This window comes from Piliocolobus tephrosceles, chromosome 6 (assembly GCF_002776525.5).
Source record: "Piliocolobus tephrosceles isolate RC106 chromosome 6, ASM277652v3, whole genome shotgun sequence".
Taxonomy (NCBI): domain Eukaryota; kingdom Metazoa; phylum Chordata; class Mammalia; order Primates; family Cercopithecidae; genus Piliocolobus; species Piliocolobus tephrosceles.
In genome coordinates, this window is record NC_045439.1 from 88,017,495 (window position 1) to 88,044,172 (window position 26,678).

The 26,678-nt window shown below is 54.1% G+C and overlaps 1 protein-coding gene and 1 pseudogene across 1 annotated transcript; one reads left to right on the forward strand and one right to left on the reverse strand.

Moving 5' to 3' along the window:
* Window positions 1-2: 2 nt before the first annotated feature.
* Window positions 3-8,107, forward strand: LOC111529627 (annotated as a pseudogene).
* Window positions 8,108-14,701: 6,594 nt separating this feature from the next.
* Window positions 14,702-26,294, reverse strand: LOC111529626 (golgin subfamily A member 6C-like). Its single transcript, XM_023196543.1, has 18 exons — window positions 26,211-26,294; window positions 24,422-24,541; window positions 22,419-22,499; window positions 21,522-21,560; window positions 21,214-21,264; window positions 21,033-21,114; window positions 20,830-20,936; window positions 19,720-19,806; window positions 19,504-19,611; window positions 19,224-19,311; window positions 18,351-18,901; window positions 18,006-18,074; window positions 16,596-16,671; window positions 16,073-16,164; window positions 15,408-15,510; window positions 15,233-15,333; window positions 14,988-15,141; window positions 14,702-14,901 (listed from the first exon to the last, which is right to left on the reverse strand). The coding sequence occupies exons 1-18, from the start codon at window positions 26,292-26,294 to the stop codon at window positions 14,702-14,704; spliced, it is 2,193 nt and encodes a 730-aa protein (XP_023052311.1).
* Between the last annotated feature and the right edge of the window lie 384 nt (window positions 26,295-26,678).

Genomic DNA, 26,678 nt, shown 5'->3' on the forward strand with positions numbered 1-26,678 from the left:
ACCCACCCCGCATCATCTTCCCACATGGCAGCCTCATGGTGATCCTGAAACACACACAGAAGCCGCTGGGGCCCGAGGTTTTCCAGGCCTATGATCCGGACTCTGCCTGTGAGGGCCTCACCTTCCAGTTCCTTGGAGCCCCCTCTGACCTCCCAGTGCAGCGCCGAGACCAGCCTGGGGAGCCGGCAACTGAGTTCTCCTGCCGAGAGTTGGAGGCCGGCAGCCTAGTCTATGTCCACCGCGGTGGCCCTGCACAGGACTTGACGTTCCGGGTCAGCGATGGACTGCAGGCCAGCCCCCCGGCCACGCTGAAGGTGGTGGCCGTCCGGCCGGCCATACAGATCCACCGCAGCAAGGCCCAAGGCTCTGCCATGCCCTTCTTGCCCGCCAACCTGTCGGTGGGGACCAATGCCGTGGGGCAGGATGTGAGCGTACTGTTCCGCGTCACCGGAGCCCTGCAGTTCGGGGAGCTGCAGAAGCAGGGGGCAGGTGGGGTGGAGGGTGCTGAGTGGTGGGCTACATAGGCGTTCCACCAGCGGGATGTGGAGCAGGGCCGCGTGAGGTACCTGAGCACCGACCCACAGCACCGCACCGAGGACGCCGTGGAGAACCTGGCCCTGGAGGTGCAGGTGGACCAGGAGATCCTGAGCAATCTGTCCTTCCCAGTGACCATCCAGAGAGCCACCGTGTGGATGCTGCGGCTGGAGCCACTGCACACTCAGAACACCCAGCAGGAGACCCTCACCGCAGCCCACCTGGAGGCCACCCTGGAGGAAGCAGGCCCAAGCCCCCCTACCTTCCACTGTGAGGTGGTTCAGGCTCCCAGGAAAGGCAACCTTCAACTACAGGGCACGAGGCTGTCAGATGGTCAGGGCTTCACCCAGGATGATGTACAGGCTGGCCGGGTGACCTATGGGGCCACGGCACGTGCCTCGGAGGCAGTCGAGGACACCTTCCGTTTCCGTGTCACAGCTCCGCCATATTTCTCCCCGCTCTATACCTTCCCCGCCACATTGGTGGTGACCCAGATGCGCCCGTCCTCACCAATGTCCTCCTCGTGGTGCCTGAGGGTGGTGAGGGTGTCCTCTCTGCTGACCACCTCTTTGTCAAGAGTCTCAATAGTGCCAGCTACCTCTATGAGGTCATGGAGCAGCCCCGCCATGGGAGGTTGACTTGGCATGGGACACAAGACAAGACCACTATGGTGACATCCTTCACCAATGAAGACCTGTTGCGTGGCCGGCTGGTCTACCAGCATGATGACTCTGAGACCACAGAAGATGATATCCCATTTGTTGCTACCCGCCAGGGTGAGAGCTGTGGTGACATGGCCTGGGAGGAGGTACGGGGTGTCTTCCGGGTGGTCATCCAGCTCGTGAATGACCACGCCCCTGTGCAGACCATCACCGCGTCTTCCATGTGGCCCAGGGTGGGCGGCGGCTGCTGACTACAGACAACGTGGCCTTCAGACTCGGGCTTTGCTGATGCCCAGCTGGTGCTGACACTCAAGGACCTCCTCTTTGGCAGTATCTTGGCTGTGGATGAGCTGGTCCGGCACAAGAAGATCTATATCTTCCAGGGAGAGGCAGCTGAGATCAGAAGGGACCAGCTGGAGGTGGTGAGCGGGGATGTGGGCCAGGTAGAGGGCCTCCCCCTCAACCTCCATGCCACGTACACATGTGACTTGGGCTGTGGCTGTGGTGGTCCCAGTTGCATGTGTGCACGGGTCTCAGATGTGCTCCCGTATATGGTGTGCTCCCAAGAGTTTCTGGGGAGCTTGCTGTACACCCATCCTCCTGGGAGTTGTGTTGCCTCCAGAAATCATGTCCACTCGTGTCCATGGCATGGCTGAGCATGCAGATTCCTGGGCCCCACCAAGCCTTACTGAATCTCTGAAGTGGAGCCCAAGAATCTGCATTGCAGTCAGTTTCCTGGGAGGGCATCGTGGGTCCTGAACTTTGGGGATTGCTGGCTGTGGAGACAGGCAGCTGCTCTTCAGATCCACATGTTCGCCGTTATTTTCTCAGAGCCCAGACCAGGACTAGGAGGGTCTGTCAAAGGCTTCTGCCCACCCAGGAACCCCACAGAGCAGCCACAGGCCCTCCAGCAGGCTCACTCCAGCAGGACTTGCCCTGTGACCTCAGCCCAGTCCTTGCCCACTCAGCCTTACTTTCCCACACTACTTATTTCGGAGACCCTTCTGGTCTGCATGTCTGGAGCTTGGGGCCGACAGTGAGCCAGCAGATCTGGTGTCAGGAAGGCCTTGAGGAAGGAGGCAATGTTTGGGCCGGGTTCTGAAGAGCACAGGCCATCGGTAGCAGAGAATGGGGAGTGGTATTCCAGGCAGAAGGAACATTCCGGGCAAAGGCATAGAACAGGAATGTGAGTTTGGGGGTGGTTTAGCCTCTTGTGACTGGCCCATCAGGTGAGGGAGCCCATGTGGCCTTTGGGGCTTGAGCTCCATAGGGCCTGGGCTGAAGGCGGCTGTGCCTCCAGGAGGGGTGGGGCAGGGCGCCCTCTGATGGTCCTGGTTGGTAATAGCAGGGGCTGGGGAGGCACTGCGTGCAAACCAGCCAAAGGCCTGAACAGATCCTGAGCAGGGGGGCTTTTGTGTGTGTGTGTGTGTGTGTGTGCGCTTGCGCGCGCACACGCACATATGTACATGTGTGGCTGCGTCAGCGTATGATGAAGTTGTGTGTCTGTGTCACTGAGTCTGGGGATATGTGATTATGCACCTCCCCGGGGGAGTGCATCTCAAGCTGTGTGACTGACCCCCTGTAACCGTGTGTGGGGTGGGTACTAACATGTGACCAGCAGCCGCAGCAACCCAATGAAACCCCATCTCTACACAAAATATTTAAAATTAGCTGGGCATGGTGGCACGTGCCTGTGGTCACAGCTACTTGGGAGGCTGAGGTGGGAGGATCCCTTGAGCCTGGGAGGTTGGGGCTTCAGGGAACTGTGATTACATCACTGTACTCCAGCCTGGGTGACAGAGTGAGACTGTCAAAAAACAAAAAATGTGACCTGCTGCATGTCTAGCTGCTGTGTGTGTGAACCCACGTGTGTGTTTGTGTGTGTAAATGAGCAGTGGTATCTGGAGTAATAAGTGGGGCAAGATCAAGCCTGTTCTGGCTGCTTAGGGCCACAGTGGACCCCTGTGAGACCCCTTCTGTGGCCCCCTGTGAGTCCTCGTGACCTCTGTTAACCAGGCAGCCCAGGAGGCAGTGCTGCCGGCAGACATCATATTCTCAGTGAAGAGTCCACTGAGTGCTGGCTACCTGGTGATGGTGTCTCGTGGCATCTTGGCAGATGAGCCACCTAGACTGGACCCCGTGCAGAGCTTCTCCCAGGAGGCAGTGGACGTGGGCAGGGTCCTGTACTTGCACTCCCACCCTGAGGCCTGGAGCTATGCCTTCTCATTGGATGTGCCCTCGGGCCTGGGTGCTCCCCTCAAGGGTGTCCGTGTGGAGCTAGAGGTGCTGCCTGCTGCCATCCCACTGGAGGTGTAAAACTTCAGCGACCCCGAGGGTGGCAGCCTCACCCTGGCCCCTCCACTGCTCCACATCATCGGGCCCTACTTTCCCACTCTCCTCGGCCTCGGCCTGGCATGGGGCACTGCAAAAGGAGGACGGACCTCAAGCCAGGACCCTCAGCGCCTTCTCCTGGAGAGAGGTACGGCTGTGAGAGAGGCCCAGGGGCTGCAGCCCAGCTCTGGGGGTAGAATGGAGGGAGCCCCGGGGACTCCCAGTCTGGGGGTTATACACAGAGAGGAGATGGGGAGTCACATTTCAGAAGCACCTGTGCTTTAAATACTGTGTCTCCTTTCTTCCTCACAGCTCCTCTGGGAGCCAGAACTTACGGTCCCCATTTTCCACCAATGGAAGCTGAAGCCCTAAAAGAGTCAGTCTCCTCCTGCACCCAAAGGCAGGACATGAAGGGTGCTGCTGGGGCCTGACTAGCCCTGGGCCTGCCCATAGGTGGAAGAGCCGCTGATCCGCTACGTGCACGACGGGAGCAAGACACTGACACAGTTTTGTCTTGATGACTGACGCCTCGGAGATGGATCGCCAGAGCCATCCTGTGGCCTTCACTGTCACCGTCCTGCCTGTCAATGACCAACCTCCACATCTTCACTACAAACACAGGCCTGCAGGTGAGAGTATTCCTGGCACCATCCCCCATGTCTGCTTCGAGAAAGAGGCCAGCGTCCCCTACTTCCCAGCACAGAGCTCCCCCTCTCTGAGCCTCAGTTTCCTCCTCTGCAAAATGGGGATGCTGCCACATGCCTCACGGGATTGTTGGAAGGAGAGTTGTGAGATTGTGCTGAAATGGAACATAGGTGGGAGGTTTTGTTATTGGACGCTTGCAGGTAAGGTAGGCAGACTTCTGAGCGGCCACAGGTGGCTCTGCTGTTCCTTCTCCTGTGGCTCAGGACCAGAACTCCCGACAGAATCACTTACAAGCCCGTAAGGGCAGGTGTCAGGGCAGGAGCCAATAAGCTTCCCACCTTCACCCCAGCAAGTGAAGGCCACGGCTTGGCTCCCCAAACTCCTGCCCCTTGTGCCACAGCAGAGCAGGGCCCCCGTTTGGCAGAGGTGGAAGTTGAGGCCCAGACATGGGATGGAACTTCTCCATGGCTGCGAAAGTAGTTCTGGTAGAACAGAAAGGGCGTGGCTTCACTAAGCCCACATGGCAGGGCTTTGAATGCCGGCTTCCGGGGTGCATCTCTGCGGTCAGCAAGAGTCACTGAAGGTTCCACAGGAGAGCTGACTTGGGCTGTCTCTGACATGGGGCGCTGAGGGGGGCTTTGGTGGTCTAGGATGTGCCCATAGAGGGTGGCCTCATGGTGCGGAGGTCACAGAAGAGTGGGACACAGTGCTCTGGAACCACAGGCCAGGACGGCTGTGTGGCAGCGCGGCCACCAGGTGGTGCCATCCACCCGTGTTTGCTCCGGGAGCCCTGCGATGGGGCCCTGCCCCCCACATTACAGCCCCTCCTACCAAGACTCGGCCTGAGGGCTCCCTGGGGCCGGGGGAGGGAGCCCAGGAATGCCAGAAGGCTCTGTTTTCCGGGCATGTGAGTCCGACTGCAGCTCTGCCCACAAGTAATTGACCCAGCAAGACTGGTACCAGGACCTCAGGAACAGGCGCCTGCTCTGCTTGCAAGTGGGAGGCCTGAAAAGGGGTCCCCTTCGCCCAACGTGAGGAGGGCCCGTAACTGCTCTGGAAGCACCTGGGCCCATCGCAGCGCTGATTCTGTGCTGCAGAACAGTGCCAACCATCAGCCCCCCACTCTCCGCGCCACCCACCCCTCCCTCAGCTGGAAGGAGGGCCCGTTTCTAAAATCACCATTCCCACCTGTGCCCGGCCCTGGCCAGGCACACACGGAGGCTCTGAAAGGAGACCCCTGCCCCGCCAGTGAGACAGATTAAGGAGCACTGTTGGTCAGCGTTGGGGGTTTCTGGGGGTGAGAACTTGGTGAGGGTAAGAACAGGGGCCTTCCTGGGTAGGAGACACAAGCTGGCCTTGAGGGACACGCAGGACTAGGGCAGATGGAGAGTGAGGAGGCTGGGCCTGGAGGGTGACCTTCCCTGGGACCTTCCCTGGGGTGACAGGGAAGGTGAATGTGGGGGGACCTTTTGTGCAGGGAAGCCAGAGCAGTGCCAGCCTCGATGCCACCTGAGGGCCTGAGCTGCAGCAGAGTTGGAACCCTGGTGGCAGCCCAGAGCCGGGGAGGAAGGGGTGGGTGAGCAGGGCAAGGCAGAACCTACACAGGCCTGTGTTCGCAGATGCGGGAGGGGCCACTGCGCCCATCCCTACAGAGGCCCTGAGGAGCATGGACGGTGACTCTAGGCCTGAGGACCTTGTCTACACCATTGAGCAGCCCAGCAAAGGGCGGGTAGTGCTGTGGGCAGCGCCGGGCACCAAGGTATGCAGCTTCACGCAGGCCCAGCTGGACGGCAGGCTTGTGCTGTTCTCACACAGAGGTGGGTGCTGAGGGCCGGGCCCTGGGTTCCTGCTGCCTGCAGGGGTGCCCTGAGATGGGGAGCCAGCTTGGGCCAGTCGGACCCAATGACTCTGTCCTCAGGAGCCCTGGACGGAGGCGTCCACTTCGGCTTCTCTGATGACAAGCACACTTCCTCCGGACACTTCTTCCGAGTGACGGCCCAGAAGCAAGTGCTCCTCTCGCTGGAGGGCAGCCGGACACTGACTGACTGCCCAGGGGGGTGTGCTGATTGTGATTGTGGGCATTCCTGGGTGTGCCAGGAGCTGGAGCAGAGCTGAGGGTGGCACGCCAGGGTCACGCTGCCTCTCTGCAGACACAGGCCTGGGCCTGGATCTCAAAGGGTGATAGCCCCTTTCGCATCTGGAAGGGTCCGTCCAGGCACTCAGCAGCCAGAGCCTCAGAGCCAGCTCCAGTGCAGGCACCGACCCCCAGCTCCTGCTCTACGGTGTGGTCCTGGGCCCCCAGCTAGGCCAGCTGTTCCTCGCCCAGCAGGACAGCATGGGGGAGGACATGGTGAACTTCATTCAGGCAGTGGTAAGGGCCCCACTCTGCAGCCACCACTCAGACACCCCCAGCCTCAAATGGCCGCTGTGCCATGGATACCACGTGGACATGGGTGCCAGCTCCAGCATCACTGGCAGCAGACGCTCCCGGTCCTGCCATGGTCCAGGCCCTGGTGTCCTGCCCCTCCAGGAGCCATCAGGCTGGCAGGGCAAGTTCATGTTCCCAGAAGGAGGGAGAAGGATGCAGAAAGTCAGGGATACAGGGCCCTAGAGCAGGGCTGGGGTCTTGCAGTGGGTATTCCAGAAGGAAGCTACAGCAGGACCTGAGGATCTCGAGAGGAGGCACCATGTGGGGGCACTAGTGGCACCCCAGTAGCTTGGTCCAGAGGGGCAGTGCTTGGTCCAGAGGGATGGAGTTGGAGGTGAAGCAGCTGCTGGGCCTGTGGGCAGAGGCGTGAGCCTGGGGCTCAGGTCAGGTGCCAGCCAGAGGCACAGTGGATCCTAGGGGCAGATGAGCTGATGAAAGGCAGCTGAGTTGGCCAAGAGGATGAAGCCACGGTTCATCCATCCTGGTAGCTTCAGAGACCACCAAGAAGAACTAGAGCTCTCAGCCATGGGTAGCAGCAGACTCTGTGATAACTGTGCCATGGGGGCCAGCCCAGTCATCGCTTAAATGAACACCTCTCCCCGAAGGCAGAACATGAGTTGTTCCATAGCAGAGCAGAGTGGTACAGACTCTTCCGTGGGCCGTCCTGGGCAGGTGGTGCACCTGATGCTCCCGCCAGGAGGCTGCATGGGCATCTGGACCCAGCGCATGATCACAGTGAGTTCTGGGTAGGGAGCGGTCTTGTGGGGCGCAGAGCCGACTCTGTCACCCAGGAGCCATGGCACATGGTACTGCCCCAAGTACCTCCAGAGGGGTCCCCCTGCCAGCCCTCAACAATGGCAGAGCCCACCCCAGCCCCCTTTCCAAGCTCCCTTGCTTGGGCAGGGACCTCCTGAGCCTGGCACTCTCCCTCCTGAGAGGCGCAGATGGTATTCAGCAAGTGCAAAGCCGAGGTTTCTTGGGCCTCTCACATCAACACCTCCCAGTCCCAGGTTCTGTATTTCCCTGGAGCTCCACTCCTGCTGTGGCCCCCTCCCCACAATGAGATACTCATCAGGCTGGTGTCTACAGCTGCTGAATACCCTCGGTTGCTGGGAGCCTTTGTCAAGAATGCGCAGGAATTGGGAGGGCATGGGACCCGGCCATCAGCAACCCTCGTGCACTCTATAGTCCCACGTTACTCAGAGCTTCCCCGTGCCCCAGCAATATGAAGGACTAGATTGAATGGGCACCAGAGGGCCAGGCTGGCAGTGCCACAAAGGCAAGTGGGGAAGAGGCTACATGGGCTATCTGGCCCACTCGGGGAGGAGGGCAGGACTGGGGACTATCTTGACAGCAGCCCTGTCCCACAACACTGAACTGGGCAGGGAAGGGGTCATGTGTCCCCCCGACATAGGACTGGTTTCCAAAGCACTGGACCTGGATGCCAGAACCGGCCTTCTCCTTCCAAGGCACTGGGACCATGGATGCCGGAGCCACGTATGGCTGAGGGGTGGCAGAGCCTGCTCCCCAGGGAGCGCTGAGTCCCAGAGGTGGTCGTTTTTGGGGAGGGGGCTATGGGGCTTGTTCCACTACCCCCTTCTTTCCAGCACTTACATGGCGCTTCCCTCTATTTTCACTCTTGGTGGCCTCCCCACACGTTGCATTCCTCCTCCTTTCTTCTTCTCGCTGTCCTCCATCCTCCATTCCCTCCAACTCCTCTCCCAGCCCCTGGGGAGCCTACCTCAGGTCAGAGAGTCTGAACCCTGAGATACGCTGCGTGTGTGGATTTTCTTCAGCTACCCTGATGTCCCCAATTCCAAGTCCTGACTCCTTTGAGCCATCCCAGGGGATGTCTGGCCACTGGCCCACAGGAGCAGAGACCAGGCTGTGACTGTGTGACCATCAAGGTTTGTGAAGTGTGTGACACATCACGTGAGTGTGAGAGTGTGAGAATGGCACCAGGCCTGGGCTAGGACAGAAGCAGCAGGGGAAGGAGCCTGGGGGCCATGAGCAATCTGATTTTTTATCCACTCCCCCCGCCACCCTACCCAGTCTAAACCAATGTTGTAGGGGTGGCTGCTGGGGAAGGGATGGGAGTGTCTGAAGCCCACTTCATTCCCAAAGATTTCTAAGGAAAAGCATTCTACATCCCCTGGCTTGGACTTGTTGACCCGTGGCCCTCTTTCAAGGACATTCACTCTGATTCCCAGTGTGCCCTGTTTACACTGGCCATGTTCTCTAAGGAAAACAATAGCATCTGTTTTTGTTTCCAAATGGCTGGAGAATGGGGCTGTGGGTCCAGCTCCCATAAACCAAAATGAGGCAGGGATTGGGGCTTGCCCTAGGATGTGCTGATGACGAACGGAGATGGGTTGAGGCAAGCAGCACGGTATTGGGCAAGACTGGGAGTCCAGAGATGCTGCTTCACCATGGGACTTCAGGCAAGTCCCTTTCCGTTCCAGAGCCTCAGGGTCCTTTCTATCAAATGATGACTTTCTGCCTTTCTCCCAGGGTGGCTGTGGGGATCAAGGGAGACAGTGGCCATAGGGATGCTGTGTTAACTGCAGAGGTGGCCATAGGAGCACTTTGCTAACTGCCAACGTGAGTTCAGACTCTTCAGGGTGTTTGGCACCTAGGTCTGTGGTGAGGTGTGACATATGAGATGTAAGGTTTGATGCCTGCTCCGACTCCAGTCTTGCTAATGCAAGCAAAACATTTGGCAAGTCCTGACCCTGCCTTGGGGAAAAGGGCAGTCTGGGAGAGCTTCTTCAAGGCAGCCTGGCTTCAATGCAGTCCGGGCATGACTGAGATAGGCTTACGTGGCAAGGAATTGGAGGGTATTGGGTAAAGAGCTGCAGTGTGGGCAGAGGTTTAGTGTGGGACTCACTGAGGACAGCCACTGGCCAAAGCAGGAAACAGAGACAGAATGAGGAAGAGCTCTGTGGGGAGGGTGGGGCATAGGGTGGAGAACTTCAAAGTCCGAAGAGTATGGCTTGTTGGGGCTCAATGCTGTAGGCAGTAAGGAGCCATGGAAGGCTCTCAGGTGGAGAAATGACAGCTGAACATTAGCGAGCAAGTGCTGTCTCCATGAGCAGCATGGGTGGTCCTCTGAGCATGCCACGCATGAGTGTGCAGGGAGCTGGTGCAAATGCCTCTGTGTGTGGGTGAGCTTCTGTGCTGTGACTCTGCCCATGTGTGTGCTTCAGTGTGCCGAGTGGCTGCACGCCCCACATCTGTGCTGCACGTGCCAGTCAGTGAGGGTGCTGGGCACTGGGAGGTGGCAGGGAAGGAGGTGTATGCGTGTTGTAGACATGTGTGTTAGGGTGTGCATGCCGGCAGTGGGGCCTCACAGCATGTGTGTGCACACCCCGGCATGTGCATGTGTGTGTCCCCCAACCCCAGGCCTGCCTCACCCATGCATGTGAGCTGCCATGTTGATTTGGTGCTGTCTTTCAGAATCACTATCAGTGGCCCCTGAGGAGCATCAGCCATGGTAGGTACATGCCTGGCCGCCTGCTGCATGAATGGTGTTCCCGCCCTGCTGCACCAGCTCCACACGGGGGCACACCTGGGACCTCAGATCCAGGCTCCCTGCCCCTCCTTTCTGGAACTGCAGATTTGCTCTTTCGTCTTTCTGTCCTCGTGCTGCTGGTTCTCTCACCTCCCTTCCCTGTGAGCCATGGGAATCAGCGCCACTGCCCATGGCTTCCATGGCTGAGCCTGGGGGCTCTTGGAACAGGCTCCATGCCCAAGCTGGCAGACATGGGTGCTCTCTGGAGCCATCAGAGAGGGCATAGAGCTCATGGTTTATGGTGTAGGGGCTGGGAGCTTGGAGGGCATTGTGTGGGGCTGGAGTCTGAGGAGGCCAGAGGTCTAGGAACGCCATACGTGTTGTGCAGTCTGAGTCATGCTACCAGGGCAGGGCATCCAGCTCCCAGCCTGGGAGTGCCGAGAGCCAAATCCACTGCAGAGCAGGGATGATAGTCAGAGTCCCACCTCCTCTATCCGTCGGCAATCCAGTGGTGATCTAGGGTAAAACCTTAAGAGTCCCACACACATGGTCATCCCACAACTCCTCACAGGCCAGGAAGGGACACACAGCCCCCTTCCCATCCTCCTGGGTACCATCATAGCTGCTAGCATGTGACTGAAGGCAGGGTCCCTGGACCCCGCTGAAGCATTACCACAGGCCAACGGGCTCACACACCTTGGCCTGTTGCTCCTAGGGGTCTCCTGTGCTATTCAGCCAAGGGGATCACAGTGCCTGCTGGCCCAGCTGAGCTCCGCCTAGTGAGCCCACCTGCCTCTCCTGCCATGAACTCTCCCTCTTCTGCTTTTCCCAGCAGGAAGGGCCCAGCCTCACCTATGAAACCTGTAGCATTCCCACCCGGCAACAAGCTGAGGCTCCCCTCTTAAGACTTATAAGTCTATGGCCAGTGGCTTCCAGCTACCTGCCCTCTCTGCCTTCCCCAGGGTCCCTTCAGAGGACCCTGGACTTGCTGACCACCCAGAGGGGCCTCTGGCGCTCACTCCAGCCATCCATCCCTTATAGCTTCACCATTTTGGTTCAAGCAGTGTTCCTTATCAGGCCAGGTGGCAGTTGGGTGGGGCTCCCCAAGCAAGAGGTGGCCCTGGGCCAGTGAGCTGGAAGACAGGGTGACCAGAGAAGAGAGAAGCCCAAGGGGGCTGAGCATTGGTCTGAACTGTGGGTGCACTGCCTGGGTGCCATGGGTGAGGCCAGCGTGTGTGGGCTGGGGAGGGCCGCCGCATCCCCCATGCACTACCTGTGAAGCTCTGGCTCCTCCCTCCATCTTCCTCCCCTTTCCCTTCTGGCCCCTCTTTTCCAGGAACCTTTGCCACACCCGCATCTGCGCCCTCCCCTCCCCAGCCTTCTCACAGCTGCTGTGGCGCGCCAGTGCTCTGCGTTTGCCTCACCAGCTCTCTGCTTGCTTTTCCCTCTCCTATTTTCTCTTTTCTTCTCTCCAACTGCCAGCTGATTGGGTCAGGCAAGTCCATCCCGTCCTGAGAGCCCCAGGCCCCACTTTGACTTCTAAACAGATCCTCCTCTTCTCGGAGGCCTCCCTTTCCAAGCCTGCGGGGCAGGTGTCCTGTGACTTGACAGTGGCTCCCCAGCCCAAAGCCAGCCCCCTTCATCTGTGACTTAGTCTGTTGTAGTGGTGAGCTGACACATCCAGGTGTGACCATTCCTGAAAACTTGTGCCCCCTCTGTGGCATGCCCCTGCCCTGTTTTATAAATAGCTGTAAATACTCATATATACATATATATATATACCCCTGCCTTCCTGGCCACCGGTAGATCAGGCAGTCCACATGAAATCCACCAGGTGTCACCAGGCAGCATACAGGTAACAGGCCTGGAAGGTCCCCAACAGCCCAGCTGGACATGCTCAGACACTCTGGGCTACTCGTTCAGTGGCACAAACTCCAGGACCCAGTGAGGGAAACAGGAACCCACCAGGCTGAGCTGTATGACTAAATCCATTTATTCCAAAATGAAAAGCAAAATACACAGGAGTCGCATCACCAAGTCAACCAGGACCCCATCCTCACCTCCTTCCTCTGTCCTATACTATAGATAAATAAGTTTCCCAGCTGTAAATAACATTTAGAACCTCCTCCTCATATGCCAGCTCCAGCCTCCACTAGTTATACAGGGGATGGCCCTACCACCCAGAATATACAAAATGTTACACAGATACTATATGTACACTGGGGAAGGGGGGCCACCCCAGCAGCCGGTGCCCTCGCCTGCTCTACACTTAGCCCCACTGTACTGCTGCAGCTGCCTCTCTGAATAAGAAGATGGGAGCCCCCTTGAGGGAAAAGTTGCTTTGGTGAGAGTAGGGAGGCCATCAGGACTCCTCCAAACAAACCAACTCCACCAGCCTCTGGCTCTTCAACAACAAACATCACCATCCAGAAATTTAAGGACTCAGCCCTGGTCAAGGTGGCAAAGGGTCTGTTTGTCTCCCTCCATTAGATGGGGTCTTGTCTTGCTACCCTAATGGTAAAGGGGTGACTGGGAAGGGGTGGTTGGTACATGGTGGGGGCAGAGACTCCAGCCCCACTTCTCCAGGCTTATGCTGACAGGGGCCTGCTTTTATTTTTATCCCATGACTTTTAAAAAAAAATCCCATAATTTCCTTTTCATAACTTTTAAAAAAACTTTTCATAAAACATTTTCCTACTTTTTTCCACTTCTTTTGCCACAACTTTTACACAGCATTTTTTATCCCATAATTTTCATCCCACAACTGTTTTAAATTCCCATAACTTCTTTTTAGTTTGTGTTTTTAATAAATACACTTGCATAGTTACAATTTTGTAAAAATAAAAACTGATGATCTCATGCCAAGCGTGCCCAGGATTTTCACACTCAATATCTTTAATACTGTAGTTTTCAAGACACACAAATTCTGAAGGCAAAAACAGCACTTTGCAACAATTTCCTAATTTATTACATTACAGTAGAATCACAGTAGCAGTCAATAATGGCACTTTAGACAACAGTCTTTCAGTATTTCCATTATACATTCTGTTGACAGGAATTCATAAATTGGTAGAAGTCATTCTAAGAAAACTTGGCAAATAAAGGTTCAGACTGAAATTGGCATCTCTTTCTCTACTTATCCTTCCCCCAGGTTCTTTGTTTTAAACTACAGTATTCATATTTTAAAATGTTTTAACTTATTTCAAAACATTAACACAGCAGTTACATTTTTCAAGAACTATATTATTTTAAAGTGACTATAAGATAAAGTTTTAGAGAAACTATATTATGGATAGGGCTGAGTTACATTTTCACATTTTCTAAATATCAGCTTTGGTTTTAGAGCTGATTTTTTCATTTCTGGAAAACCTATCAGGTTTAATCAGATACTTTAGAAATAATGACCATATATTGCAATATTTAAATAGGTATTTTGATTCTTTACTTCCTACAGAAATTCAAATTTATTCAGTTGAACTCACATTTTAAAATTCTATATTTCTGATGAACTCTAACCTTCTAATATTGCCCCACCAAGCCCTACTGAATTTCTGAAGTGGAGCCCAAGAATCTGCATTGCAGTCAGTTTCCTGGGAGGGCATCACGGGTCCTGAACTTTGGGGATTGCTGGCCATGGAGACAGGTGATTAAAACAGGTAACATGAACATGGTGATTAAAACAGGTAACATGAACTCTGACTTTAAAATGTATTGTAGATATAAATGCTCTAAGCTAGAAAAGGTTTTCCGCATCCACAGTCAATGATGGGAGCCTTTCATTCCTCAGAAAGAATCCCTCTTTAGGTCATTGAGAAAGAGTCCAACTGCTGCAGCTCATGCTGCAATATCTTCATGAGCCCAGAGCACATACAAATCCTAAGGGAACTACCATAGTACCGCGCTCATTCCTCGCACCAGAACAAATGAAACACACTCTATCCTGCACACAGCTGCCAGAGAAGGCCACTTTCCCCTTCTGTGAGATTTAAAAAGCTCCCCAAAATGTTATCACTCCCATCCCCAATACACAGAAAACAGGGAAAAGGCTGTTTCCAGTTCTCAGCCTTTAAACAACTCTAAATGTCAGTACTCACAGTGGCATATTACAAAGTAAGAAACAGTGCGCACTTGAGGGCAAACCACATATTGAGCTAATGAAGAGCTCACTGTGATTAGGATTTGATCAAACATCATAGCAGAACATAAGCAGATTTTATCTGAATTCTGTAATGAATATACATGCTGCAATAACATTTAAAAAGCATGACGGCCTATTCCAAACCAGTAAGAATAGTTCTGTGCAAATAGTGGGTCTTTGTGTGTTTGAACTCCCACTATGTAAGGGCAAACTCGATATGCAAGCTAATGACCTACAATTATCAAATTAAAACCAAAAATGCTAAAGGATGCCAGAGTGAACTCAGGGAAAGATCCACTCTCCCTTAACTTTTCACAAAGAAATGTAAACTGTAAATTAGAAACATAAATAAACATGAGGGGCTCTAACATTCCAATGAAGTAGATGAATTGTGTAGGGGATTAACCCCATAACTTTTTGTTGTCATTGTTTTTAAACTTCTTGATCAACTCTCAGATGATGATGATGTTTATCTCTCTGTTCTTGGCTGCCCGGTAAAAGAATGGCACGCAGGGTTTGGTGGCCAAGCCTGGGTGCTCCTGGGTGTCCTGCATTACAGGAAGAAGCTGCAGGATCTTCTGTGCAGTGGGGTTGTCATGGGGAGAACCCTCCCTGGCCTCTCCCGCTGCAGGCTCCATGCTGTCGTGAAAATCTTCGGAGAGAGGGAGGCGGTGGTCTGAGTACACTGCGAGCCTCCCCTGCTCCGGCCTGCCCACCCCGCCTGAGGGCTCTACTCACCACCCTGCTTCTCGGCAGCCGCAAGTTCCTGGGGGGCTGGAGCCCCTGGGGCGGGCTGATCAATAGGGTTCTGGGCAGCAGGGAGGAATTTGTCATGCCCCTCGTGGTCGCCCACAACCGGCAACACCATATCTTGCAGCTCCAGCAGCTTCACCTGAAGGGAGGGGTGCTCAGTTGCCATGCCTGAGCCTGCGCCAGCAGCCACCCTCACCCCCACCCCCGCAGAGATGTTGCACATCCTCTACCTTCATCTCCTCCTCGTTCTGGGCCAGCCTACTGGCTTCCTCCTCTTGGTGCCGCGTGTTTTGCCCTGCCCCCTGGCTCTCATATACTGTGATGTGCTCTCCTGTGAGAGGACACGGCTCAGACACTGGGGGCCATCTGCAGCTCCCCGTGCCCGTGCCCTGGCCTCCTGCTTACTCATGCCATCTGTCGCTCCAGAGAGCTGGCTGAATCGAAGCGCTAGATTCTCCACCTGCTGCTTCCCGTCCACCTTCTCCCTCGGGAGGTCCTTAAAGCTGCTCTGGAGCCAAAATAATTTGGTCACATCACGGGAGTGACCTGTCCTGTCCCACCCCCACTTTTTTTGGCCCATGCCAGGACTCACTCACCTTCACCTTCTCCATGACCTCCTTCAGGGCCCGGTAGCTCTCCCCACACACAAACTCACCCCCAGTCCCTGGGGCTGGGGCCTCTGCCTCTGGCTCCTTCCAGGCTGAGGCCACCAGGTGAGCCAGGTGCAGGCAGCACAGCCTTCACACCTTCCATTGCCCACATAGCCGTGCCTGCTCCTCCTGGAAACTGGCTCCAGCGGAGTTGAAAAATGCCACTTGAAGGCAAGAGGTGAGTATTCTTGTAGGGGCATACACAGAACAAATGGGGCAGGGAGGTGGAGCACAGCCCCTTCCCTTGGGGTGTCAGAAGGTGCACCTGTTGGTCACAGGTGAAGTGGTGTCTGACCACTGGCTCCTGGAAGGGGTGAAGGTCCAGAAAAATCAGAAGGCGGGGAAACCAAGAGCATAAGGGGGTCTGGGAGGAACCACAGAGGAAGGCGGCAAAATGGGGGCAGGGAAAGTCAGACTCACTGTGGCTTGCCGGCTCTCCAGGTCCTCTGGGATGCTCGGCATAGGCTGAGGCACCCCCTCCTCCTCAGTGTCCAGATGTCCTCCTCCATCTCCTGTGGGGAGGTGGCCAGAGGGGTCCTCAGAAAACCCAACAAGGGAAGTACTGTGGGCCCACTTCTGTCCCCACCGTCACTGTATAACCCTGAGACAGCCCCTCCCGAGAAGGGAATGAGCTGCTGTTCTTTATTTTTCCTATTAAGATCCAAGATCTTGTATATTGCCCAGGCACAGTCACACTACCAGTTGGTGCGGGAATTCTGACCTGCTCCCTTTCTGATCTGGGCCAGTTCACTCATCCTTAGGCAACCTGGTGGCCCCCTGCTCCCGGGAGGTCACCATTTTGATACCGAACTTAGTGCAGACACCCGGTTGGCATAACAACCTGCTGTTCTAAAGGTCTCTTCCAACCCCTCAATCCTATGCTGCTAACAGTCCCCCCTTCCTCCTGGGGCTCTCTCCTCTTCCTCTGAGTGGTCTCCTGTACCTTGTCCAGGGAGAGCCATGAGACTGAACTGGGTCTCTAGCTGTTGGTTCTGCTGGCTGGCAGCTTCTAGGCGCTCCTAAGGGAATGGAAAACAGACTAAGAAGGCACAGAGGTTGCCAGGTCGTCCCCCTTGGGGCCCTGTCCTCAGCGACTCCCTCTCCTGGGTCTCCTGCAACTTTTGGCAGGCCATCTCAGCCACCGCTTCACCCTGAGCTTCCTGCTGCTGCAGCTGGTCCACGAGCTGGGTCTGCAGCAGTAACTGCCTGTGCGGCGCCTCCTTCTCAGAGGTCAGCTGCTGATAGGTGACCACGTACTGCTGCAGGTGACCCAGGTACTAGTCTCACTGCTGCTGCTGCAGACTCTGAGACTCTTGGCTCTTCAGCTCCATCTGCAGGAAGACCCTGGGCATGAGGGCATGTGGTGGTTGGCTTCCAGACTCTGGGCCCATTAATAGGGTAGTGAGGGCACTGTGGGGCTCTGTCACCTGCCCGGGAGCCTGGCCCCTTGTTCCAGGCCTAAGAGGCTTCCCCCCTTGCCTAGAACCCCACGCCTCCTTCCCCAGCCTCAAATCTCATGTCCTTCTTCCCACCATTTAAACTGTAGACCACAGACTGGTAGAAAAGCAGAAGGAGCCAACCACCATCTGCTAAGCGTGCCACATGCCTAATGCTTTCCATGTGTTCTCTCATTTAATCCTCAGCACCTCCATGAGAAAAATGCTAACTTCCTTTTGAAGTTAAAGAAACAGAGACTTAGAGATGAAAAGTAGTTGAATGGTGACCAGTGGAACCGAGGCCAGAATCCAGTTTGAATCTAAGCAGGCTTTTTTCTTTTGTTTTGAGACAGAGTGTCACCATGTGGCCCATACTGGAGTGCAGTGGTGCAATCTCAGCTCACTGCAACCTCCACCTCCCAGGCTCAAGCGATTCTCATGCCTCAGTCTCCTGAGTAGCTGGGATTACAGGCATGTGCCACCATGCTGGGCTAATTTTTTGTTGTTGTTATAATTTTAGTAGAGATGAGGTTTCGCCATGTTGGCCAGGCTGGTCTCAAACTCCTGACCTCAAGAGATTCTCCTGCCTCAGCATCCCAAAGTGCTGGGACTACAGGCAGGAGCCACTGTGCCCGGCACAAGGACCCTCTTATACCACTGTCTCCACCCCTGTGATTGGGGGAATCCATGCCTCTAGCTGGGAAGATGATGTCCAGACCTGGGAGGAGCCCAGGGCTACCCAACTCTAAAAGTCAGAGGACAGGAAGCAAGAAACAGCCATGGAGCTGCCCTGGAGGGTGCTGGGGTCCCCTGCCCCCCAGCTGGAGCTACCTTTGGCCTGGCACCTCCCCTCCCCAGAGGCTGGTGCCTGCCTCCCAGCCCTTCTTGGATGGGGCAGAGGTTACCGTCTCATTCACCTTACTCAGCTTCTCCTGCAGCTCCTTTACTTGCTGCTCCAACAGCAGTGCGCTCTTGTTCTTGTTGTTCTGGACAGAGAGAAGCAATCAGTGGCCAGCCACTGCAGCCGGAGACCCCAGAACTTGGTGTCTGCCTCCCATGTTACCGGGAAGGGTGGAGGTAGGTTAGAAAAATCATCCCCTCTTCCCCACAGCCATCAGAGCAGGGTCTGATGAGCTCTGGCTCACAGATGCCTTTAGAAGTACCATGTCATGTGAGGGCTACACTGCCTCATTTTACAGGTGGGGAAACAAAGGCCTGGAGGGCTAGGGATGAGGGCAGGCTGCCCAGGTGGGGCAACCCACCAGATTCTCCAAGTCACACTGTGGCTCAGCCAGTTGCTTGTCGAACTTGTGGTTCTGGGAGAGCAGGAGCCTCTCCTCTTGCTTTTGCAGCCTCTCCTCCTGTTTTCGTAGCCTCTCCTCCTTCTCCCACAGTCTCTCCTCCTGCTTTTGTAGCCTCTCCTCCTGCTTTTCCAGCCTCTCCTGCTCCTTTCGCAGCCTCTCCTCCCGCTTTCGTAGCCTGTCCTCCTGCTTTCGCAGCCTCTCACCCTGCTCCCCCAGCCTCTTCTGCTTCTCCCGAAGCCTCTCCTTTTGCTCACATAGTCTCTCCTCCTCCCGCAACCTCCTCTCTTCCTGCTCTTGGAGCCTCTCTTGCTGCTCTCGGAGCCTCTCCTCCTGCTCCCGGAGCCTCTCCTTTTGTTCCTTGCTCAGGAGACTCAAGGCCTGATTGTTTTCCATCTGGAATTGGAGCTTTCCCTCCAGACTTTCCACCTCCTTCCTCAGGTGTTTGGCCTCATCTTGTAGCTGTTCCACCTCAGATGTTCCTGCTGGGTCCACTGGGGATGGGGGCTCAGCTGAGAAATGAAGCAGACAATAAGGGTCTCTGGATTCCCCACCCACCACACCCCCTTAAAGAAAAAGCCCTCTTTTTGATGCAGCTCCTCTCAGGCTTCCCAAGCTTGGCCTCACTGCTAATGATTCCTTGCACCCAATGGCAGCCAATTTCCAAGCCATGTCAGATAGAGAGCACTGTGGGTGGCTGACAATGGGCACTCCTCCCTCTTGGCTGACTCTGCCTCAAAACAATTCCATCCACCCACCTCCCTGGGGCATTCTAAGCCACCCCACAGCCCTCTCATGCCAGTCCTGCTCCTAGTCACACCAGCCCCATCTTACCAATCTGGTGTTTGAGTTCGGAGAAGTTCGTCTCCAGCTCCTGTATCCGATGTATGTGACGCTGCTTCTCCTCTTTCAATGCGTGAGCCTGCCCAAAGCACAGGGGGAAAGGGCCCTGGAGACAGGGACTGGTGGCTGGACAAGCTACCATCTCCCTCTCTGCCCTCACCTCCACAAAGCCCAGACCCATGACCACCTCGAGCTATACTCTTCCCATTTTACAGATGCCCAGAAAGATCCAGTGACCCGTCTAACGTGGGGCTGAAGGGTCAGGTCTCACCTCCATCGACATTTTCCGCATCCTCTCCTGCCACCGGGCCCTCTCTCCTTTTATTTGTTGAGCATATTCATCTCTCTGTAGCTGGACTTGTTTTAGTGACTCTGTCACCTGCAAGAATGGGCACAGAAGTTAAGAAGGGCTGTCACTGGTCCTCACCTGCTCCTGGTCAGCTGGGATCATCTTCCCTCCACATCCCTCCCCTCTGCAAAGCGTCACCTGTGTCACGTGTGCGTTCAGCAGCGCCCGCTCCTTTCTGGTCTGCTGTAACTGCCACTGGAGGACTGCTTCACTGCGGCTCGAGGACTGGATGTGAAGAGTGAGAAGTTTTGATCTGTGGAGCCCAGGGAATGCCCCTTAAAGGGCTAGGGCTAGGCTCAATATACAACTCGGTCAGTAAAGATCAAGGCATTTCCAAGCCCATGGCCTGGTTTTTAAAAGAACTCAGTAAAATTGGAAGGGACAGGGAAAGAGATTGAACTTACAGCTGGCTAACAGAGGCTCAGAGACATCGGATAACATTGCTATTGTTATTACTGTGATTAATGCCACTGTTTGAACCTTTATGGAGTGCTTCACCAGGTTCCATACCAGCAATCCCATGTAATCCTCACAACCACCATATGAGACAGCTACTAGGATAACCTCTATTGTGTAGATGAAAAACATGGAGTGTTCGAGGTTAAGTGCTTGCCTGAGATCACTGAGACAGAGCTGGGATTTGAACACCCAGGTCTATCCAATTCTCTAAGCCCATTTTCCTTGCTGGGGGTGGAGGCACAGAAAGGAATAGGAAATTAATCTTTTGTTCACTTTTTGAAAGGATGATACATTCGCATAGCCCAAAACTCAGAAGGTACACCATGGAAGTGTCTCCCAGCCACCCTGTTACTCTCTCCTGGGTTTTTCGTGAACGCTTGCAGACATGTTTCATGTATATTATCATAGTATGTACACACACACACACACACACACACTTTCCTCTCTCTACAGAAATGGTAACGTACTAAAGGTACTCTTCTGTACCTTCACAGTACAAGTACCCAATACCCCACCTAGGATTTGGCCAAGGCCACAGCCAGGTAAGGGCAGGGCAGGCACTTGGCCTTGAAGCTGTGTGTGCAGTGCTCACTCCCCACAGTGCTGCTCAACTCACCCAGGCAGCTGACTCAGCCCCAGGCTGTCTCTAACAACCACACACAATAGCAGCTAGAAATGAGCATGCTGCCTTCTGGGCAGGACACTGCATCCTGCAGAAGGGACCTTTACACTCTCTCCTCCATCTGGGAAGCCGGGCAGCCAGGGGATGGGGCAGTTGGTTGGACTCACCCTGTCCTCTTCCTGCTGCTGTGTAGACACAGCAGAGAGAGCCCGCTCCAATTCTTGAATGCGCTGTAAGGAGTATTGCAGGCGGCCAGCAAGATCCTTGGACTCTTCTGTAATGACAGAGGTTGAGATGGGACCCAAAGGACTCCCCCTAAAGACCTGTCAAAGTGCCAGGTTGAAGGATGATGGGGTGCCCTGATTCCCACCTTCGAAGTGTCTGGCGGCACGTTTAGTATGGTAAAGGGTGGTCTTTAAGTCTGCCTTTTCCAGCGTGAGGATGTTGATTGTCTGAAATTGAATGTTTGGAGGAAAGCCAAGAAAGTGCTGAAAGAGAAGGAAAGAAACATTCTCCGGAGGACAGGAGAAAACTCCCCACTTTCCACTCACCTCTAACTGCTCCATTTGTGCTTTGCGTATTTCATTGTTTGCTTTCTTTTCCTATAGGAAGACAGAGCTCTTACCATGGGGAGGCAGAGATGGCACAGCAAGAGACATGCCCCCAGAATGCCACTGATGCCCCAGGACAGGCCCACCCATGGGACCAGGTTATCAGGGACCCTGTGGGGATGTGGTGGAATCTGAGGGATGTGCCTTCTTCCCCAGGCTGGGAGTGGGCGAGATAAGACTGGTGCCTCTACATCTGAGTGCCCCCCAAACCCAGCAGTCATGTTGTGAGCAAACAGAAATCACATTACTTCTTCCAGCTGATGCTCCACTTGTTCCTTCTGTTGTTTCTGTGGGGACAGTCAAATTCAGGTGACTGAGGGTGGCCCCCTCAACTCTTTTCCCCAGACCAGGAAGTGGTAGGCAGGGGCCAGGAAGGGATTTTAAAGACAACATTCTCAGACCCAATGGCAACACAAACTGGTCAACTCTCCTCAAGTTCGCAAGGACAGAGGATTTGGGTCTTTGTTGGGTTTTGCCCACAGCCACAGAACTCAAAGTCTGAATCTAGATTCTCTTGAAAGGACAGTAACATAAACCTCTAGAGACAGAGTCTGAGAAAGGACTACCCTTCTGCCAGCTTGTGATTGAGAAAGGTACGTTCATTCAACAAACATTTACTGAGCACTTACAAGCCAGGTACAGTTCTTCACAGCAGATATAGAATGGAAAAGGACAGACAGGAGCCCTTGGCCCTCAGGTTTACATTCTAGGAGCCTTTAAATCTCAGACTCTCAGAGCTAACCGAGACCTTTGATGCTCTACCTCCTTTGGAAACACCAGTGCAAGGAGGAGAGGTGACTTGTGCAGACTCAAAGAGCAAATTAGGGACTGAGTTGTGACAGAAATACAGGTTCCCTGAGAAACTGTCAGGCTAGTGCTTCCCTGAGAGGTGACAACCCCAGGGCGTGTGTGGCAAGGACTGGAGCAGGGGTGTCTGGAGAAGAGAGAGTCGGCAAAGAGGGCAGTGACAGAAGAGCCATGCTGCATGCTCCTTGCTCTGAGGTCCCTCCAGGTGAGGCCTGGGTGCTCCAGCTCCCCAATTGCCTTTGGCACCAGGGGACCCAGCCCCTTTCTTCAGAGCCCCAAGGGGAATCTAAAGCCCCGGATTGGCAGTGAGGAATCACAGGACCCCACTGGACTCTTACCAGTGATTCTATGTTTTCATAGAGTTGATTGATTGTTGTGGAGCTTGAGTCCAGGGCTACTTCCAGTTCTTGGTTCCGGCTCTGAGGTGCATGCAGAGAGGAGGAGTTGGAGGAGGATTGTGGGAAGAGGTAGAGAGAACAATCATTAGGGCTGGGGTATGTGTGGGCTGTCTCAGCTGGCAGAGGGGCACCCAGCCCCCACTGTGAGAGGAGGTTGGAGGGCTGGCCTGCAGGGTCACTGCACCTTGGCTCCGGGCCTCTTACCTCCAGATCCTTCAGGGTAGCACATGACGCAGGAGTAATAAAAAAGAGAAATTAAAAAAAAAAAAACTTACAGGGAAACAGTTATGGATATAGAGAAAGTATAAAAACAGCAAAGGGGCCGGGCACACTGGCTCACGAATGTAGTCCCAGCACTTTGGGAGGCTGAGGCGGGTGGATCACTGGAGGTCAGGAGTTCAAGACCAGCATGGTCGACATGTTTAAACCGCATCTCTAATAAAAATACAAAGATTAGCCTGGCGTGGTGACAGGTGCCTGTAATCCCGGTTACTAAGGAGGCTAAGGCAAGAGAATCACTTGAACCTGGGAGGCAGATGTTGTAGTGAGCCGAGATCGCACCACTGCACTCCAGTCTGGGTGACACAGTGACACTCTGTCTCAAAAAAAAAAAAAAAAAAAAAAATCCCCAAATCGCACATGCCTGCTCTGTCCATTATTCCAAAGTTACTTTTAAACTTTAAGGTCTTACCATTTCCAAGATGATAAAAGATGCGGGCAAGGAAAAAACCCAATCAATCAAGCAGGTGAAGAAGCAGACATAAACAGGATGAAGGTTAATGGCAGCAACATAAAACAAGGCAGAGGCAAAGTATCCCCCAAACCAGAGAAGCCTCAGGGGCATGCACAGCTGGAGAGAGCAAGCCAGAGAGGGGTCTCGGCACTGCCTCCCCTTCCACTTGTGCAATGGGGGAGCGCTACCCCACTGGAATGGTTAAGGTTGGACACCAGCACCTTCAGAATGTCCTGAATCTATAGGAGGGGACAAGGGAAAAACAAGGGCAGGGGGAGAAAGACAGAAGTGGCTTAGAGAGAAGCAAAAAAGTCTGGGGGAGGAGGAAGGTGTGGGTTCAGGAAAATGAAATGCTGAGGAAAAGCAGAGGAGATTGAAACCATGGCCTGTGCCATTCTTCCAAATGGCCACCTGCTGCCTTGCCAGGGGCAGGAACAAATAGATGGAAATGTTCCCTGAGCGATGCAGTCACAGGGTGGAGTCACATGACCAACGCAGCTCTTAATATGCTCACTGGACCCCTCTCCTCAGGCCCAGGATGTGGACGATGAATCTGGTAGAGCTCCAGACCTCCACCTCTATTAAAAAACCAGACTCCTGAGTAAGGGTTCACTTGAACTAAGGGGGCTCCAGCCAAAAAACAAGTTTGAAAGACAGTGATCATATCCAGTGTCATCTTACAATGGAGAAAACTGAGGCCCAGGGTAAGAAGTGATTTTTCTGTGGTCACCCAGCAAGCTGGTGGCAAGTTAGATCTTCTCTTACTCCTAGTGCCTGGGGCTCTCCTCACCACACCCTGAGCCCCCTTCTGTGACTCCTAAAGGGACAACTTGATAGCAAGTGGCTGTACTCATTGGCCCAGCTCCCCCTTGAGACTGGGGATCAGGAAAATCAAACAGCAACGACCATTTCCTGGGTATCCTGGGTGTTCACAGCAGGACATGTACTAGGGATTAACATAAAAACAACAAAAATATGGAATATCATTTAAACTTCAGAAATGAAAGTCAAACAACACTACCCCTATTTTACAGATGTGAAAAGAGAGGCCCAAAGAGCTCAAGCAACTTGCCATAAATCAGATCCCTAGCCAATGGAGAGGCAGGATTCAAACCTAGAATTCTTAACCAGTACCCAGCAATCTTAACAATTACCCTCTACTGCCCCCTTGGGCCCCCTGTCCCCAGGAGCCTGGCCAGCCAAGACTCACATCCCCAGGTGAGTGGCAACCACCAGAAGTGGTTGTGTCAGGGCTACTGCCAGTTTTCTTCTTTTTTGTCTTCGCTCCTGCTGGAAGACCAGGGCTGTTCCTCTGTTGATATTCTTTCAGCTGTGGGAAAGAAGAGCAGTAATACTCATGAGAACTACCAGCCCCTACAGCCACATCTCCCTTTACAGTTTTTCAAAATACTCTTATACACCATCTGATTTAATGCCACCAACAACTGTACAAGGTGTTTTCACAATCACTTACTGATTGAGAGAGATGGATATTATGGCTAAAAAAAAGGGAGGGTGGGCAATAATGGGACTTAAACTCAGTCTTCTGACTCCAAGCTCTGGGGTTTTGCCATGAATCAGCAGCTGCCAGAGACCAAAATCAGAGCCAGAGGTAGAAAACTAAACATTAAGTAGGGAGGAACTGCGCACTGTGTGGTTTGGAGTCATACATCCTCACACATCTGTAAGTGTGAAGAAGTGCACCAGGACCTCTCAAACTTTTATATCCACGTGTCCTCATGGCAGAAGGCAGCTTTTTTGTTAAATCTGGGAATTTATCAGAAAGAGGACAACCCAAGTCTCATTTCAGAGAGAAGTCTGGTATACTCTTAGAAACGTACGTGACTGTCATCCCTAAGTACATTAACGTTTTTTCTCTCTCAAGAGAATCAAGGGAAACTGATGCTTCAGAAAGATCTCCCACATTTATCCTGTGGCACTCAAAGTACCCCAAGTTGAGATGATATGAGGAAGATTCAAGCTGCCAAGTTCAGTTTCCGAAGATCCATTCCACAGAAGATAAGCAAATCTCACTTCAGAGACCACTGACTGAAGGGCAGTCTGGTCCCAGAACTGTGGAGAATCAGAATATGAGGTGAAGAACTCAGAAAACTATGTTAAAGTCTCTCTGGAGAGTAGAAGGTTGGGAGGAAACCAAACCAAACCCATTCTCCCATTGCCACCCAGAGATACTGTCAACGTTTGAGCTCACAGAGGAAGTGTAAGCTTTTCACAAAGTCAATGTCTATTCAAAGGGAGTAAGGCAACCTGAAACCTGTTGCTCCTAAGTCCCATAGTCCCCATTCCCCTTCCAGCTGGAAATTTGTGCTGTGGCCAGAGGAACCAGAAATGGGGCGAGAATGCTTAGGGGACTGGGTTGTAAGATCATAGGCCAGTCTTGCAGCAGTAATGACAGTTCCTAGGGGGACTGTGACATCACTACATTCCACTCCTCCTGGGGGTGGGGGGAACCACATCAGTGCAATGGCTGAGTTGCTGATCCATGATGGGGGACTGGGACGTAGGGCTGGTGCCCAGGTCCTTTTACTTGCCAGTCCAAAGAGCCCAGGAAGGTCAGGCTTGGGTCATCAGTAGGGGAGAGTACAGTCTGCAGCAGGAAACCCCAGGACTCACCAGCCCAAAGTCACCTAGGGATGACTGGCAATGGTGGGTGGCTGGGGCTGGGGGACCCAGGTCCTCGGACAGCTGAGCCCAAAGAACCCAGGGATGTTGGGCTTGGGGCAGCAGGACATGAGGGGCGAGTATGGAGCAGGGAGCCCCTGGGGTCACCTGCCAAAAGTCACCATGGGGCGACTGGCGAGGGCAGAGGCTGGGCTGCTTTCTGAGGGGGCAGGGCTGACTGATGAGACTTTGGTGGGGGGAGCCCAGAGGTGCCAGTGTTAGGGGGTGCCTCAGGAGTGGTATGTACTCTGGCAGTGGTCTTGTCATCGGAGGGGATCTCTGGCTAGGTTGGGGGGCCATGACCTGTTGTGTCTTACCTTTTTCTTGGCTGCTGCCAATTGACTCTGTCGAGTCTCTTCTAACATCATGGGGTGGGGAGGGAGGCAGGGTTGGGGCCACATCAGCGAACACCTCCAGTCACCTACCAGGCTGCTGTGTGACTGAGCCAGAGGAGGCGTAACCAGGGCCCCACTAGAATGCAGCATGGGGGCGTGGCCTTAATTCTCCAAGCCCATTGGTCAATGAGAAAGATGAAAGGGAAAGGAGGCGTGGCCAGCAAGCAGTGTGTCCAGAGGAACCTGTGGCATCACAAGGAAAGCTGCCCGTGCAACCGCTGTCCCCGCCCACTTGGGGAGAGGGGCGGGGCCTGCCTACTCCAGGAGGGGGAGGGGCTGGCTTTTGCTTTAAAACGTTAAAAATAAACTTTAAAAAATATATGTGTTTATACTCTAAATATATGTGTGTCAGTGTGTGTGTGTGTCTACATGTTCCTCCAGAGCTCTCTT

What these genes read in the sequence shown, in the direction of transcription:
- LOC111529626 (XM_023196543.1), bottom strand. Translation starts at nt 26,294, where the DNA reads ATGTGGCCCCAACCCTGCCTCCCTCCCCACCCCATGATGTTAGAAGAG. An exon ending in TGGCAGCAGCCAAGAAAAAG is followed by an intron (nt 24,542 to 26,210) that starts GTAAGACACAAC and finishes TCTTTCCCACAG; the next exon opens with CTGAAAGAATATCAACAGAG. An exon ending in CATGGCTCTCCCTGGACAAG is followed by an intron (nt 16,165 to 16,595) that starts GTACAGGAGACC and finishes ACCTCCCCACAG; the next exon opens with GAGATGGAGGAGGACATCTG.